Raw genomic sequence first — 16,847 nt, 5'->3', positions numbered from 1 at the left:
AATGTTAAGGGGTGCATTTTCAGAATATGGAAAATGTGTGTGTAGTAGACAGCTGGCAGCCGTCTGTTTCGAGGATTTTTTTTTTAAACATTTTTTATTTTTTATTTCGCCTCGTATAGTGGAGCCAACGGAGTTCAGCTGAACAACCAACATAACAGAGACCGAAGCTTTTGGTCTAGTGTTTAGGGTGCTTTTCGAGACCCAATGGTCGCGCATGGTATCCACTCGTCAATGGAACTGCCCCCCCCCCCCGGGTTTAAACTGTTCCTTCATCCGCCATATCTGGCCCCTCAAAATATTTTGCTCATTGCGCTAATGTAATGGTTATAATTTTGAAATGTTTATTTGGCTTTTCCTTGTCAGGCGATGCTGGTTACCGGCTTCGTTACAAGTTCCCTGACCTCCATCGAACGTCGCTTCCAGCTACGTAGTCGAGATCTGGGAATCATAATCAGTAGTTTCGACGTAACTAGCATCATCCTCGTCCTCTTCGTCACTTTTGTTGGTGGTCGTGGCAACAAGCCGCGCTGGCTTGGGACTGGATGTATCATCATCGGCGCCGGTGCGCTCATCTACGCCCTCCCGCACGTCACCACGGGAAACTACCGTTACACGACATCGAGGGTGTCGCCGACATGCGGAGTGGATGCCGAAGCCGCGGCTGCCGCCGGTGGCGACGTCACGATGTCGTGTGATGATGTCATGGATGAGAGGCCGTCGAGTTTAGCGCAGTATATGTACGTTTTCATGGCTGGACAAACGTTAATGGCCATTGGATCGCTTCCGCTGAATACCTTGGGAGTTTCTATGCTGGATGAAAGTGTGTGCTTGGAACAGACAGGATTGTACATGGGTAAGTGAGTGTTATACAGGAGCATTTCTTGAGAAATTCTGTGATTTTCACCAACATAAGCTTATTTATATAAGGTTATATCTGATTAGCTGAGAGCTAATAAGTCAGAGAGAATCACCAACAAAATATTTCATGAAACAATTCCTTAGTGTTGGTTTAGGGGATTTCTTTCTTTCTTTCTTTCTTTTTATTTATTTAGTTATTTATCTATCTATTTGTTTATTCATTTTATTTATTAGCTGTCTTTCTGTCTTCCTGTCTTAACTTTATTGAGTTTTCTGTCTTTATTTTTTTATGTTAACATATTTCTAAAATAAATTATTTTCATAACATATTATGTTATCATTTATGTTATTTTTTATAATTTTTCTTATCTTGTTTTTTTGTTTGGGGGTAGAAGAAAAATTATTTTGGGCATTGGTGCACCAATTCTTTTGAAGGTTGTTTGTGTTGTAAGTAACCCTATGTCATCACTATTCTTTTTTCCTAATCCTTTTCTTTGACCAAATGTTTTTGCAATATTTTCAATTGAAATTGGATTGAAATAGAAACAGCAACATTTAAACATCCTCATGTTTCATCAATATACCATTGGTCTAAAACTTAATCACACTCTTAATCACAAACAACCATAGTTAAAAAGAACCACAAGAACAAGAGTAAAATTTATGGTGGTGATCAAGATGACTAGTAATCATGATGATGATGATGACACCATAGAAATAATGATAACAAGTCATTAAAGAAATAATGATTACAAGACAAGAAATTGCTATGATTCTTTGCAACATATTAATGTATTATGACAGAAATAAAACTGGTATATATATATTTTTTTTATTCATGTGGTAATCATGAGGTAATAATGGATTAGTGTATGATATCTTCCTTTTTTGTGTGTGTGTCATTCACAGGTATATTTTTGGCTGTGGCATCTTTGGGACCTGCAGCTGGCTACATGTTGATGGGTGTCTTTCTAAATATATTCACCAATTTTTCAAATCCGTTCAGGTAACACTAAAAATCAAACACTTATTTATTTTCTGCGATGTATTAGCTACAAGGGTAAGGGCAATATGCTTTCTAGTTATTTCAGATTTCAATTTATGTGAGTTGTTTGTTAGTTCATAGCACAGAGATTGTTTGATCAAACCCTATGTATTATTATTGTGTGAAATATGTTAGATGTGCCAAAAAAAAACATTGATTTAATTGATTTCTAAACTGCTTGATCCATAGCTTTATGTCTTAGATTTAACTTAACTTTAGCTTGTATTCTTGTTACAGTCAGTTGTGTTATCAGTTCTTGTTTCTCTCACAAATATTTTTTTTGCGTAATGATACCTGAAGTCATAAAGAATTAATAAAGGATAATAGACGATTGTAGGGCTAATGATTCTGTTTACTAATGTTTTGAAAGAAGTTCTTTTGAATCTTCATACATATAGCTGCACCATTTTAAATGCTGACAAGGACATGATGTCTTATAGGTACTACGTTTATCCAACAATCAAACTGTCATCAAATACATGTTCTAAAACCTGAATGGTAAGGTTATGCACTAAAAAAACTTTCTCTTGCCCAGCTCTGCCTTCAAGACATGTTTTGTGAATTTTGTGAATTAATTTTTTTATACCACTGTGTAGTACTATCTGTTATTAAAACTTTTACCAAATACTAACATGAATATTAAGCTATCATTGAAATAATACCCCTTCTCTTACCAAGCCCTGACTTTTATTCATGTTTTGTGAAATGTTTGTTTTAATTTTTCTTGTTCCACTGTGTAGTACTGATATTAGCACATCGGATCCCGGCTGGGTGGGTGCTTGGTGGATAGGCTTCATCATAGCCGCAGTTCCAGCTTTCCTTTTCGGGATTCCGCTTAGCTTGTTCCCACGAGAATTACCAGGTAGGCCATCACCCAGAAATGCAAAACAATGATTATGGAGATCATGAAAAGTTAAAAGCCACCCAGAAAAAGCAAAACAATGAGTATAAAGGTAATGAAAAAGGTAATGCATGCTGATGTTTGACAGACAGTATCCAGGATATTGCTTGAGCAGAAGTGATTATATATTAATACATTTTTACAAACTTTGTGCTTTAGATACTGCCAGAATAAGAGCGGGTAAAGAAAGTCAAGTTCATGCACGAGGAGGGGCTCATGAGACAGAACGACCAGGCTTTGGTTCAAGACCAACTGATTTCATCATCTCACTCAAATACCTTGCTGTCAATCCGACAGTAATGTGTACTATCTTAGGTAAGACAATTGAGAGTTCAAGAATGATTCTGGGCAGTATTCTCAACACACTAATCATCCCACCGCTGCCACCATAATTTGGCTGGGGCCTGGGGCAGATCCAGGATATCATATGGGATATATTTATGAGACTTAACGACCAGGGTTTGGTTCATGACCAAATGATTTGTTCAGCTCACTCAAATATCTTGCTGTCGACTCGACAGTAATATGTATTATCTTAGGTAAGACAATTGAGGATTCAAAAATAATTTGTTTGTTGATGGAGGCCACGGTAGATCTAGATTTCATAACAGATTTATTTGTGAGACTAGGGTTTGTTTTTTAAGGCCAACTGATTTCATCATCTCACTCAAATGCCTTGCTGTCAGCCCGACAGTAATATGTACTATATTAGGTAAGACTCCAGAGAAAGTTTTAAGAATAATTCTGGTCACATAGGGCAGTATTCTCAACACACCACCATCCCACCGCTGCCACCATAATTTGGTGGGGGGCCAGGGGCAGATCCAGGATTGTTATGAGACTTAACAACCAGGGTTTGGTTCACAACCTAATGATTTTATCAGCTCACTCAAATACCTTGCTGCGAACTCGACGGTAATGTGTATAGGTAAGATCATTGAGAATTCAAGAATTATTCTTTGCTTCATCATGCAAAGAGTTGCATTCAATCTGATCAATCATAACTATGGTAAGCCAGCAAAGTTTTGAATGCGTAGACTTATTCAAATTGATGTATATGATTTACACTCATACATCATTGTCTAGACAAATTAAAGAGGTCCTTGATGTTTCCAGAACGACGTGTAAATTTTCTGTTTGAAGAAATATGACAAATAAGGATTTTCATAGTCATGCTTGAATAGATCAAATACAACTCTTTGTAAGACCGGGCCCAGATCACATAGGACAGTAGTCTCATCATACCAAATCATCCCACTGCTGCCACCATAATTTGGTGGGGTCTCAGACTTTTGGTACAATGGTTGAGACAGGTGATAAATGCTAAAATCATATTCTCTTGCCTTGAATACAGGCATCTGTGCAGATACCATGCTTGTTTCAGGTTGTGCAGCCTTCATGCCCAAGTTTACACAGAATCAGTTTCGTCAGACAGCAAGTGCAGCAAATTTTCTAATTGGTAAGTTGACAACTAAACAATTACTCTATTTCAACCAAACCAATACCTAGGAAGAGAGCGGATTGCAAAGATGCTTCATGCATCTCCTCATGGCCGTACACATGAATTGTTGTCATGGGGGGGGGGGGCAAAACACCTTTAAAAAATTGAAGAAATTCCGAAGCAAGGGGGTGATGCGACAGAGCTTGTCCTAAGAGGTTTTGTTGGTTTTTTTGCATTTTCGTAAGTGAAATTCAGGGATTTCATGCACACTTTGGGGGGATTTTATGAACAAATTTTCAATAAAACAATGTTCAGTTTTATTCTGCTTCAATTTCAATTTTGAATTTCCTGCTTCTTTTCTTTGGTTTGTACATGTTCATTATTCACTATTGGGCATAAAAGCAAAAGCTGCAGCTACTTTGTGAACATGCAACTTAATTACCATCAACAAAACTGTCTGCTTGAAAATAGCCCCAGCTCTCTTATTACCACCCATTCCCCACAATTGAAATTCAATTATCCCAATATTAAGTAACAATGTCGTTATATGTGTGGTACGATGTGTAGGACAATGATAAGTTGGATTCAAAGCCATTATATTTCCATTTCATATCCTCGAGGTACACATATTGGTTAGCTTGGCAAAGCTACCCTAAGGATTATTACTCCAGGGCTCAATGAAAATGATAAGATTTCTTGCACTTTTAATGAAGTTTTATATCCTATTATATATTCCAAGTACAATTTGTACAAAACCAAATAGTAATTTAGCTGGGATCATTTGTAACTTTCGAAGACTACCATTGGCGTCTGGGATTGAAATAAACCCACTTTGCCCTTATATTGGTTTGCTTCTCTTAGAATATCTTGAAATGTATATGTTTACAAATCAATAAGTGATATGTTTTCCCTGATAATATCCTAAATGTTTCAACCATCTCATAATGTTTTACTCCATAATTCTTGTAACTTTGTTTTACACAAACCCAAAACAGACTATTGGAAAATATTGACACATTAGAGAAGGCCTTAAAAACATCATCCCAGAGTTTCTGTATTTTTAAGTTCAAATCTCTTATTTACTCTCTAATCTTGTTGTGTATATATTGTAAAAATGTTTTTCCTTAATATTTTTTTTATCAATATCTTTATTGCAGGTAAATTGTATTGGTAGTTTGCATTTCCTGCTTCATTTCTTGCTTGATATGTTAACATTAAATCCCTCTGTAAAACAATGTTAGGTTATCAATGCTGAGTAGGGCAAACCTGTCTTTTTACTGATCTTTTCTTTGTAATTGTAAATATGTATCATTGTAATTGTTTTTTATTTGACAAAAATATATACAATTCAATAAAATCCTTAAATATAATATTATACAATCCTTCATTTGGACAGGTATCGCAATGCTTCCGGGTTTATCCGGGGGCGTTCTCCTTGGTGGTATTCTGACCAAGAAATTCAACTTGAAGGTCCGTGGTATGCTGACGTTTGCTATCGTTTCTGGCTTGGTGACCATTGTGCTACTAGGGACCGTGCTCTTGCGTTGCCCCCAGCTGCCGGTAATAGGTGTAACGGCCTCCTACGATGGACACAAGTAAGTGTCACATTTCCATCAAATCATCAGTCTTTATAATGTTCCTGTCATTAAGGTGTTATCAGTTAAGGACACGTCCTGGTCAGTATGCAAATGAGGGAACCAATGATATTACCCACTCACTATTTCCTTTGTATTTTATTATATGAAATATTTAGATTTTCTCCTGAATGTGAGGTAAAACGTCAAAGTAGAGTCCATGGATTAATATTGCCATGAATGAAAATGAAAACAAAAATATTAAGTTAAAAGATGTATTTCAAAATCTAAGTCATGAAAAAAAATTTACTAATCAAAAGCATTTAAAACTTGTAAAAGATAGTCATGATATCATTGGAAAATATTTTTGTGTGGGCAACATGAACTTGAAATGTGAACTTGAGATAGTAAAATGAAGATTGTTGGGATTGTGTATTCCTTTTTATATTCATGAAAAAGTAACAAGAATAATTTACATAGGACATTTTATTGATGAAGATACCATCACCATTGTTATTTTGCCAATTAGAATAATGCATCTCTTGATTGGGATGATATATGTGGTGCTGCTGCTCATGAGCAATTATTTGTTGGTTTGTGGAGAGTTAGATCATATTAGAAAGTGGATAATATCTGTTCAAAATGACAGTGTTGATGATGAACAAAATATGTAATTTTTTTTCCATCTTGCTGATGATTAATTATAGTAACATGAGGTCACATTAGTTTGCTTTTTAGTTGATTTTATTCATTATAATCAGAACTTATCCACATGTGTGTCTGTTCTAAGATGTTTTGATATGAGCCATTACTTTAAGATAATGACAAACTTTGATTTCAATCTTCTCTTCCACTATTTTTTGATAGTCTGATGGAGTATCATCAAGATAAACGTCTCGATGATGAATGCAACTTGGGTTGTACTTGTAATACCGAGCAGTACAATCCAGTATGCGTTGAAGGTGGCATTGCCGAGTATTTTGACCCATGCTATGCTGGATGTAAAGTGGATTATGGGAATGGGGTAAGTGATATTAGCATTTGCCTTCTTTTATCGTATGGAAAGATACAATAATGGTACAAAATTGTATGGAATATAATTGTGGAAAAATAGTTAAGGAAGGAGGGCACCAAGTTTTTGATTATTTGGATTATGATCATGAAACCGAGAAAAATACAAAAAAGAGTGAATTTTTCCATCTCTAGAAGTTTAGCTCCAGTGGATATTTAGATCAATGGGTGAATGAGTGAAGTATGCCACAGCAGTCTAGTAAACTCTGTTGTAATTATTGCAAGCCAAATATCTAAACACTTAGTTTACATTATATATTCCATGTCTACTTTTTTATATTAATTTTCATGTTCCAAATGTAAAGAAGTTAATTATCATTCAGGTATTTTTCAATGATAATAATAATAATGATAATTTAAAAAAAAATGATAATTGATAATAATAATAGTAATAATGATGATGATGATAATAATAATGATGATAACATAAGTTACAAAGTACCACACCTACTCTGCAGAGTGCTTTAGACACATAGAAAGTTCAGAAGAAAATGGAAGGTTTTGAGCAAACTTCTCAATATCTAAGAATTTGTCAATAATAATAATACTAGCAATAATGATAATAATAATAATTAGTAATAATAATAACCCCACAATGTTTTAACTATAGAAGGGTTTTTTTCTCTCTTTTTTTTCCTTCCGTTATCAGACATATGGTGATTGCGAATGCTTGAGGAATTTCATCTCGGCTAACCTGACTGCATCGACCCAGGTCCAACACGGCCCGTGTGAATCGGACTGCTTCCTCCTGCCCATCTTTGTTGCTGGTGCTGCATTCTTATTGTTCTTCCATTTTCTACCAGGAGTAGCACTGGTCAATACTCTACTCAGGTCAGATGATGGTGATAGTCACAACACAAATCTAATAAAAAATTTACTAGATAAATTAACTGATTTTCATTGAAATATCATTTGATCGGGTGCCATCAAATATCTGCTTTCTTGTCTTATAACAACCTTCTCAGTAGGATGAAAATTTCAGGATGCAATATTTGTCATGAACTTTCTGATATTCAATCACTAAATATGTAAAATAAGTGCCCAAATATTTATTGTAAAGAAAAATATAAGCATTATTAAGAGAGGGCACTAGATTGAATTTCAAATCCTGACGGCTGGAAAAATTCTCATGGGTACAAATGGATACAATGTCTATAACGTTTTTGTAATATTGAAATGTTTGATCTTACATGCTTATGGTTCATATTACCTACCCGTTGCCTGAGCCTTAGACAGGTTTTAAAATGATAATGATTTGTATGTGACCATTCTTTCAGATGTGTTCCAGATTCTCAGAGGCCAATGGCTCTAGGAGTCAACTCTATTTTGAACAAACTATTAGGTAAGTTCTCCTCCCCTCCTTTAATTTCTTCCTTTCATTAATATGGAATTTAATTCTGAAATGTGATTTTAAAAAGGTGGCTCAATGTCAGGTTTTATTACATCTTTCAAGGTTGACTTCAAATATATCACCAATAGTGGAAACGGTTTAATGTTGCGATTTATGTAAAAGTGATACAACTGTATATTCATGTAATGTATTATCCGCAACATATGCAACCATGTGATCTTGTCATGTTTTCTATGTTGGGGACTATGTTTATCATTACATTGTGTCTTGAAATATGATTGTTTCATGTTGATTTATATGTATATTTTGTGGTTTCTATAATTGAATAAAAATGAACTTGAACTTGATTTATGGTACTACATTTATTACATATCTTTCTTGTTTGTATATTGTGAACAATTTTGATTAAGATTGCCTTGAATGGTAAAGTAATGAGTCTAAATGATGTCAAATGCAGTGCTTAAGTGGTAATATAAGAATTGCTTCCCATGCACCTCCCTTGTCTCTACAGGTGCTACCCCAGGCCCCATTCTAGTTGGAGTCATGATGGATGGAGCTTGCCTGCAATGGCAGCAGACCTGTAGCAGTGAAGGAAGCACAGAGGGTGCTTGTTGGATATACAACGACGAGAACCTGTCCTGGCGGATGTTCGGTCTTGGTCTCATCATGAAAGTAACGGCTGTGGCCCTCTTTAGCCTCGCCCTTTTTTTCTACCGTCCCGCTACACCCGGCAACGGTGGCACCATGGATGAGGCCAATGAAGCGGTTGCAACGGCATCGGAAAGCACAATACGGGTTCCTGAAGCTGGCATGGGTCGAGCTTCACCAGACCTGGCCGTGCAGCAGGATGAAATTGTTCCACTCGATGGAATACAGTTGTACAAATGCGGTTTAGCCCGAGAGGAAGACTCCAGGTAGTAGTTAATTCACATATTTTCCACAAGCACGTATTCCTGACCCATTTGTAATTAGTGAGCATCATTGGCGGCGGAAGCCAAAAATTTTAGGGGGGGACCAAAAAAATTTTTTGACAAGCAAAAAAAAAAAAAAGGTTATCAACAAAAAATTTTAGGGGGGACGCAAGAAATAAAATTGACAAGCAAAAAAAAAAAGTTATCAACAAAAAATTTAGGGGGGGACCATCCCCCCCCCACCTAAAATTTAGGGGGGGGGACACGTCCCCCCCTCCCCCCGCTTCCGCCGCCTATGGTGAGCATTGATGGATCCATTGCGTGGCATCTAGGATATTTCCTGATCTGGGGCCCGTAACACGAAGCTTAGCAATCATGGTAGAATATTTTTCAATGATTGATTGCATTGCCTACAGTGTACAACTAATCGTGAAAATCAAGCTTGTGATTAATCGCTAACCTTTGTGCTTATACGGGACCCTGATTAGAATACCAGTATGCCGTAGATGGGATTCACATTCCCATGCATATTGTGTATTCCTGATTTTGACTGACGATTGGACCATCCCGTGAGTGACCTTCACTTTAAAGGGCTACCAGCCAAAGCAAATAATCATTTCTACTTTTCTGAAACAAATTATTATCATATATATATATATATATATACATATTCCTTGTAGAATTTTGTCCCAAACTGGTGCTTTCCTGTAAACCATTTCAATATTAGAATATCTGTGTTTTGTCAGAGATTTATCTCTCATTGTCCATATCAAATCTGGCAGCTTGTGTCTCTTTTTTTTATTCATGATGTAGATAATGAACAAAAGCGTTAAACTAGCTCGCAACACTACAGACCGCATTAACCAGCTTTTAATGCTGCTCTACATTTTTGACTGCTGAAATATATTGCCATTATTGATATTTGCTATATGTCAAGTATTTCATCATCCCTTGAAAATGCGTTCTTGCTGCCTATCTCTTGTTTTTAACTGTGTGGAAATTACTATTTTTCCCAGGAGCTGCTACAGTAAAATGTAACGAAGGTAAATTTCTCTAGTTTTTTTTTAATTAACTGATATAAAGCCCTGTTCCCTGTACCAATCTACATGACATTTGCTTCCTTTTTTTACCCCTGTGAAATGGAAATATCAGCAGCATTTCTGTAATATTGACGTATCCTAGTGTGGAAATTTGTTTTGTAATATCAAATATTAACAAATGATGTAATTAGAAAGTTTTGAAATGGTCCTGTGATAGTGAAAGCTTGTCAGAAGTGAATATAGTCCAAATTAACTATTGGTACATATAAGGACTGATGGTAATCATTTGTATATTACAATGCATGTATAGATTATTTCCACCAGCGTGGTTCGTAGAGGTTGTAACCCCAAAATCAATTCTTGTGGTAAAAAACTGTCGGCACAATCTATCCACAATATTATCCACACAAGACATGCTTGATTATGTTAAAATAATGATGGTGAAATAAATAATGCAAATTCAAGTGATAAAATTTAGCCTACGACCAAGAGGGTGCACTTGTATTGAACTTGGGTCTTCCTTCTATCAAATAATATATATCGCATATATTTATGCGATACAGGCATATGCGAAATATGAATTCAAATTCTATCAGGTGAAAATGTCTAGCATGACCAACATGACTTTGATTGATATTGAGTGAGGAAAACAATGTTAGTTGCATTTTAAACATTAATTATAACAGAGACATCATACTACCTTTATGGTAGTGATAATGTCTTGTTGATCTTTTGTCATTTGAGTATTTAAGATATGTAATGAATACTTAATATTATATAAGTTACAGGTAAACTATATAGACCAGTGAGCAACCTTTGACCTTGATGATGCCCCCAGTACCCGGCCCCCCACTCTGGGGTCGGAAGGACTGCATGCGTGTTCTCGAAATGTCCGGTAAAGGGGTACTTTTTTGCGGAACAAGTCCGGCCCGCGAATTGTAAAAAAGGGGGTGTTTTTGTATTTTCACCCGGAGATTTCGGACAAGTCCGGCCCGTGAATTGTAAAAAAGGGGGTGTTTTTGTATTTTCACCTGGAGATTTCTTTTAAAAGGGGGTGTTATTTTATCTCTCTCTTTGGACTCCTGAGAAATTTTAAAAGGGGGTTATAAAATATCTTTAATAACATAGAAAAATTGATCAAATCCCGGGATCAAATTCCTGAAATTCCTGCTAGTTTAGAAGGCTCATTCAGGATTATTTCATTTTGAAAAAGTAAAGTACGGACCTTTTGTTGGAATGAGAGCTCACCTGAGATAGGGGGTACATTGAGTAGTGTTCTGGATTTAGGGGGGTCTCCAAGGCAGAAAAAGCCTGCGAAAAGCCCTCGAAAGTGGGGTTCAGAAATTTTGGCAGACCTTCGATAGGGGGTGCTTTCAAAGGGAGGGAACGAGCATAGGCGTACCCTAAATAACATGAGTGGGGGGGCCGGGCCCCAGTAATCAGATGGTATACAAATAGCGAATAGGCACGAGTGCGATGGTGCAAGATTTTGCGTAAGGTGAAAGAAAGATACTCTATTCAATTACGCGTTGCAGAGTCTTTCTTTCAGCAAATGAGAAATGTTGCATCATCGCAGAAATAAGAATATTCGCTATTTGTATAATCAATTTTGATTTTCTACTTGCAAAGAAGAAATGACAGCCATCTTTTATCTTCATACCACAAAATGAATTTCAAAAATCACAAGATACATGCTATTTGATCCCATCATGAGAGCTGCCCATTTGATCTCTAAATTTCAGAATACAGATTTTACATTTTTATCAGATTATCCTCTATTTTGCTATATACATGTGTGTTGGTAATAGGTGTGTGTTTTTGTTTTGAGTAGAAGTCGACTGGCTTGATTGGTTATTATTATTCAAAGTGTGATTATGAAAGATGGAAATTTGATTGTATTCTTTGAGCTAGGTGATTTACTTGTATTGTAGGTCTAGATTCATTGGTCACTTTTAAACATTTCATTTTGAACTCACCCAATGAGGGGGGATTGGATGTCATACCGAATCCTGTTAAGCATCTATGAAATCAAATTTTAAATCATAAACAGAAAACTGTACATACTATGCTTGTACTTCTTTTAATACCTTTTATTAATGTTTCATATCTTGCGTTTGCACAGGCTCTCACATCTTATTTTTGGATTTTATTATTTTTTTTATGTAGTTCTTTACTCCGATTACAAAACTCTAAGAAAGTGACCCTGACACAGTCCTTCCCTTAGCACATAATGTGGGATGATAATTTGATTGGATACAAGAGCGATCTTTTCACCCTCACTCCATCTTTTATCTGTATTCAAATTTATATCTTTTACTTGATTTTTGTTGTTTTTCTGTGCAGACTTCACTGTGTCCTACACTTAGTGTACGAAACCTAATTGTTTCTTAGATTTCTGTGTTTATATATGATCAAACAGGCCTCAATGAGACATACCATTGTATCCCCCCCAAAAAAAAAAAAAAAAAAAATCATTGTAGCTTAAATGTTTTCTCTGGATAGAATATATAAGCTTGTGCATGTACATGTATAATTGCTGCTTGTGTATTTGTTAATGTGTGAAAACTACCGATCAAGACACCAGGCCTATGATTGCTAATACTGCAAGTATACGGTATATGTTTATCAAATCGCCATAGTAATGTAGCATACCTCTGCCCTGAAGGCATCATTTAATGTGATTTTGCTTCTCCTAAACAATCTTGATTACATTATACTTTCTTACGATTTCAAATTTATCCTACCAACATTGAAAACAATATAGCTTCATTAATCATGGCTGCCATTGATTCAAAATCCTCAAGCAACATTTGTGATTGAGAGTTGGGACATAGCTTCTTACATGTACAAAGTGTATGTATTGGGAAACACATTACTATTTTCTATGATTATTATTTTGTCAAAGTATATTTGGGAGATTTGTTGGGAAGGGAGAAGTTATTGCCGGTGAGGTATTCGGAACTGACTCGAAATTGACTTACTAAATGTTTCCCCATACAAACTCTGAACAATTGTTACTAGTGTACAGGATTTGCATTATTTCTTAATCAGTTGAAACTGAATCCTTGTATTACCACCATAGACTATTAAAGACATTGGTTAAAGTTGATTTGACTTTTAAAAATCTGAGCCGCGAGGTCCCACTTGTCACCTGTGTCTGTGATATGTCACAAAAATGAAGCCAAGAAAAAAAAATCGCCTTTCGAAAATCATTATTTAGTGCTTCAAAAAAGTGAAATATAAAGTGATCGGAAACACCATCTTAATTTTATCACATACACTTAAGTGTTCCATTATTATCGGCACAATAGAAATTACACAAAATCTTTGATTATAACGTATCAAGAGCACTTCTTTTGATTTTTTTGTTGGTTTCAGAGTTTTTAGGTTGATAGGCATGCATGTACATATTTCATCTTTCCTTTTGTTTTTGTTAAATTACATGTCTACAGTACGTATAAAAAAAAAGTTTACACTTAAAAAAAAATCCTGTAAATTTATACATTTGTAATATCCTAAAGATTTTTCCACATTCTAACATTAGTACAGATCCATTTAAGCAAATGACGATATACATGTAACTGTTAAAAAATATTTGCGTGTGAGTGAGCACCACTTACTTTTTAAAAGTTAGTGAAAAACGATTTGCGCAGAACTTTGAAATAGTTATGTGAATAAAAGTAACCTTAATCATGAAGAACATTTGGAATTTAGCTAGGAAAATTGATTTGAAGATATCTTTTACCTTTTTTAACTTGTTTCCTTGCCCAAAACACTTCGAAGAGTGCATTGCGCCCCATCCCACTCCCCCATACACTGAGGCCATCGTGACGATATTTGCTTTACACTGAGCTGTGATTTATGTGGAAGAACCGTGCGTAGTGTAGTGGTTCTGACTCTCGCCTTGTAAACAGAGGGTCGTGTGTTCGAATTCCCCGCGGTCTAGCGTCCTTTTGCACGGCGTTAATCCACACTTTGCCACTCTTGACCCAGGTGCTAAATGGGTACCCGGTAGGATGCGAAATACATTGTATGTTTGAATTTGCCAGCACCATAATAAGGCTGCGATGAATGCAAGGAATGCTCCCCAGGGAGTGTAAATTGTGCTTTTTTCGTGCGGGATTGAAATGAATCCAATGACCGGGGTAATAATACGCTGTAACGCGCTTTGAGCCATTCTGGGAAAAGGGCTGTATAAAAATTGGCTATTATTATTTACATGAAATGGCTTAGGCTTGATTTTCATTTTGTTAATCATCGTCAAGCTTGGAAAAAGTGTGGAGAAACAAGTATTAAATGAAAAGTAAACCCACTTTAAATGATAAAAACTTAGTGATAAAATGCTGGAGATGTCTGATATAAGTTTGTGTTCAGATTCAGTCCTCAGATCCAGCTGGCACAAAAAGGGTAGAGGTTGAGCTTACTAAGTGTTGAAATTTCAATTTGGGTTGCAAAATTGTTGCAAAATGCTTGAATGTATCTGTTTCGCAGGGTAAGTTTGATTTCGCCCTTTCCCCTTGACACAGCGTGAAAACAAGCATTTCTGCGCAAACAGATTTCTGCGAGCTGTACAAAAATGGACAGTGCTCACTCAAAGTGTAACATTCTGTAAAAACTTTTACGTTCATTGGATAGATGAGACCCAAACCCAAGATTATATGTGAAAAAATTACCCACAAGTTATATATTTTTTAATTCCCAGGGCTTTTTCAAAGTGTAAACTTTTTTTGATACGCACTGTATAACGTTAACTTATGCCTTTAAGAATAGCAACCTGGGACCAAACTGCCGCACAGAAACGTCGTTAGCGCTAACGGTAGACCCAGTCACATCTTTCAGATTTTGATGTCAAATGTTGATCTACAATGTAAATAACACGTTGTTGTGACATTTGACATCTCTGCTATATCACCGGTCGTAAAAGGGCCTCTGTTAGCACTTTGCTAGCATTATCAACGTTTCTTTGCAGCAGATACAGTTCAATAGAATTGGTCAAGGGCGAGGCCCCTTCTTACAAAGAGTTGCAATTGATCCGATCAATCACAACTATGGCAAGCCAGTAACGTCAACATCTAAAATGCATGTTTGTTTTTAGATATGATGTATATTGACACTGTTGTCTTGACAATTCAGTGTGCTCCCCCGAAGGATGATACGCAAATTTCCTGTGGAAAAAATTATGACGATGATGGATTTCTGTATAGTTGAGGTTGATCGGATCAATCGTAACTCTTTTTGTGAGACGGGGCCCAGGTTTCCAGCTAGTTGAAGCTACTGTGAGGAATAACTGAAATGATGCATTTTAATTGGCCAAGAGTAGATATTGTAACTCTAACACTTTAACACTCTAACACAAGTTTTCTGATGCTTCCAGTCACATCAAGGAAACATACTCGATGCCGATCAGAGCTATTACATTATTTTGGATGGCATATCATCGGTCTGTTTGTAGTGGGATTTGGCGTGTGACTGCAACCAGATACACGGCCTAGATGCCTGGAGCTGGTTCTTGGGGACTTTTGCCAAAGAAATAAAGCAGCTACTCTGTAATTATAGTAAATCTCAATCATGCAATATTTAGACCACTTTTTTGATAAACTCATATAAAGTGATATGGTTGCTCATCATTCAATAAAAGTTCTCTTTCGGAATAGCCAAGATGATTCAGTATCTTATGTCATATGACCAAAGCAAAACATCTCAGAATTCATGAATGAAGGCACCCATTCCAATCTGTACCGTAACAGAAATCCCACGGCCTTAAAGCTTTTGCATGGTCAAGTGCAGTCAAACTTGTCTTAGCAGCCAACTGTCTGTAGTAAAAACCTGTCTTAAAGTGGCCACCAAATACTTTCTCCCAATTGAAAGGAGTATGTATGTTTTAAAGAACCTGTCTATAAAGTCTCTAGTGGCCACTTTTTCTGTTTCCCCTGGGTGGCCTTAATAAAAGTTTAACTTTACCTATTTTTCCCGTTGTAAAATGTATGTGGTCTTCAAGTTCCGTAAACACCCAAGGATCTGACACAATCTTAAAGGAGAATTAAACTCTTGGAGCAAGTTAGCTTTTGTGAAAGCAGAAAAATCTAAGAATAAGATCAACAGAAGTTTGAGTAAAATAGGACTAGAAATAGAAGAGTTATGAGCATTTGAATGTCGAGATCACTAATGCTATGGAGATCCTCCCATTGGCAATGCGACCAAGATCTATGATGTCACAAATGAACAACTCTCCCCTTTTGGACACTGAAAATATACCCCAAAACATCTCTTTTTGCTCATTCTAATCATATGACAAACGATTCATCAATGATATAATGTTGTGAAACCTCTGTACTTGTCCTCTCATAAAGAGAACACCTAACCTTGTGATAGACTCTATAAAAGTGAGAATATAAGTGAAATAAGTACTTAAAGGACAAGTCCACCCCAACAAAAAGTTGATTTGAAAAAAGGAGAAAAATCCAACTAGCAAAACACTGAAAATTTCATCAAAATCGGATGTAAAATAAGAAAGTTATGACATTTTAAAGTTTCGCTTAATTTCACAAAACAGTTATATGCACATCCTGGTCGGTATGCAAATTGGCAGACTGATGACGTCACTCACTCACTATTTCTTTTGTATTTTATTATATGAAACATGAAATATTCTAAT

General features: G+C 36.1%; 1 protein-coding gene across 1 annotated transcript; it reads left to right on the top strand.

Annotated features, from left to right (window-relative positions):
• Positions 1–217: 217 nt before the first annotated feature.
• On the top strand, positions 218–9,342 carry LOC129253957 (solute carrier organic anion transporter family member 4A1-like). Its single transcript, XM_064103865.1, has 10 exons — positions 218–853; positions 1,768–1,864; positions 2,644–2,765; positions 2,964–3,119; positions 4,159–4,263; positions 5,642–5,840; positions 6,687–6,843; positions 7,540–7,721; positions 8,168–8,232; positions 8,753–9,342. The coding sequence occupies exons 1-10, from the start codon at positions 367–369 to the stop codon at positions 9,157–9,159; spliced, it is 1,977 nt and encodes a 658-aa protein (XP_063959935.1). The 5' UTR covers positions 218–366; the 3' UTR covers positions 9,160–9,342.
• The last annotated feature ends 7,505 nt before the right edge of the window (positions 9,343–16,847 follow it).

The sequence above is a fragment of the Lytechinus pictus genome, chromosome 1, assembly GCF_037042905.1.
Source record: "Lytechinus pictus isolate F3 Inbred chromosome 1, Lp3.0, whole genome shotgun sequence".
In the NCBI taxonomy this organism is placed as follows: Eukaryota; Metazoa; Echinodermata; class Echinoidea; order Temnopleuroida; family Toxopneustidae; genus Lytechinus; species Lytechinus pictus.
This window is presented reverse-complemented; position numbering and strand designations above follow the sequence as displayed.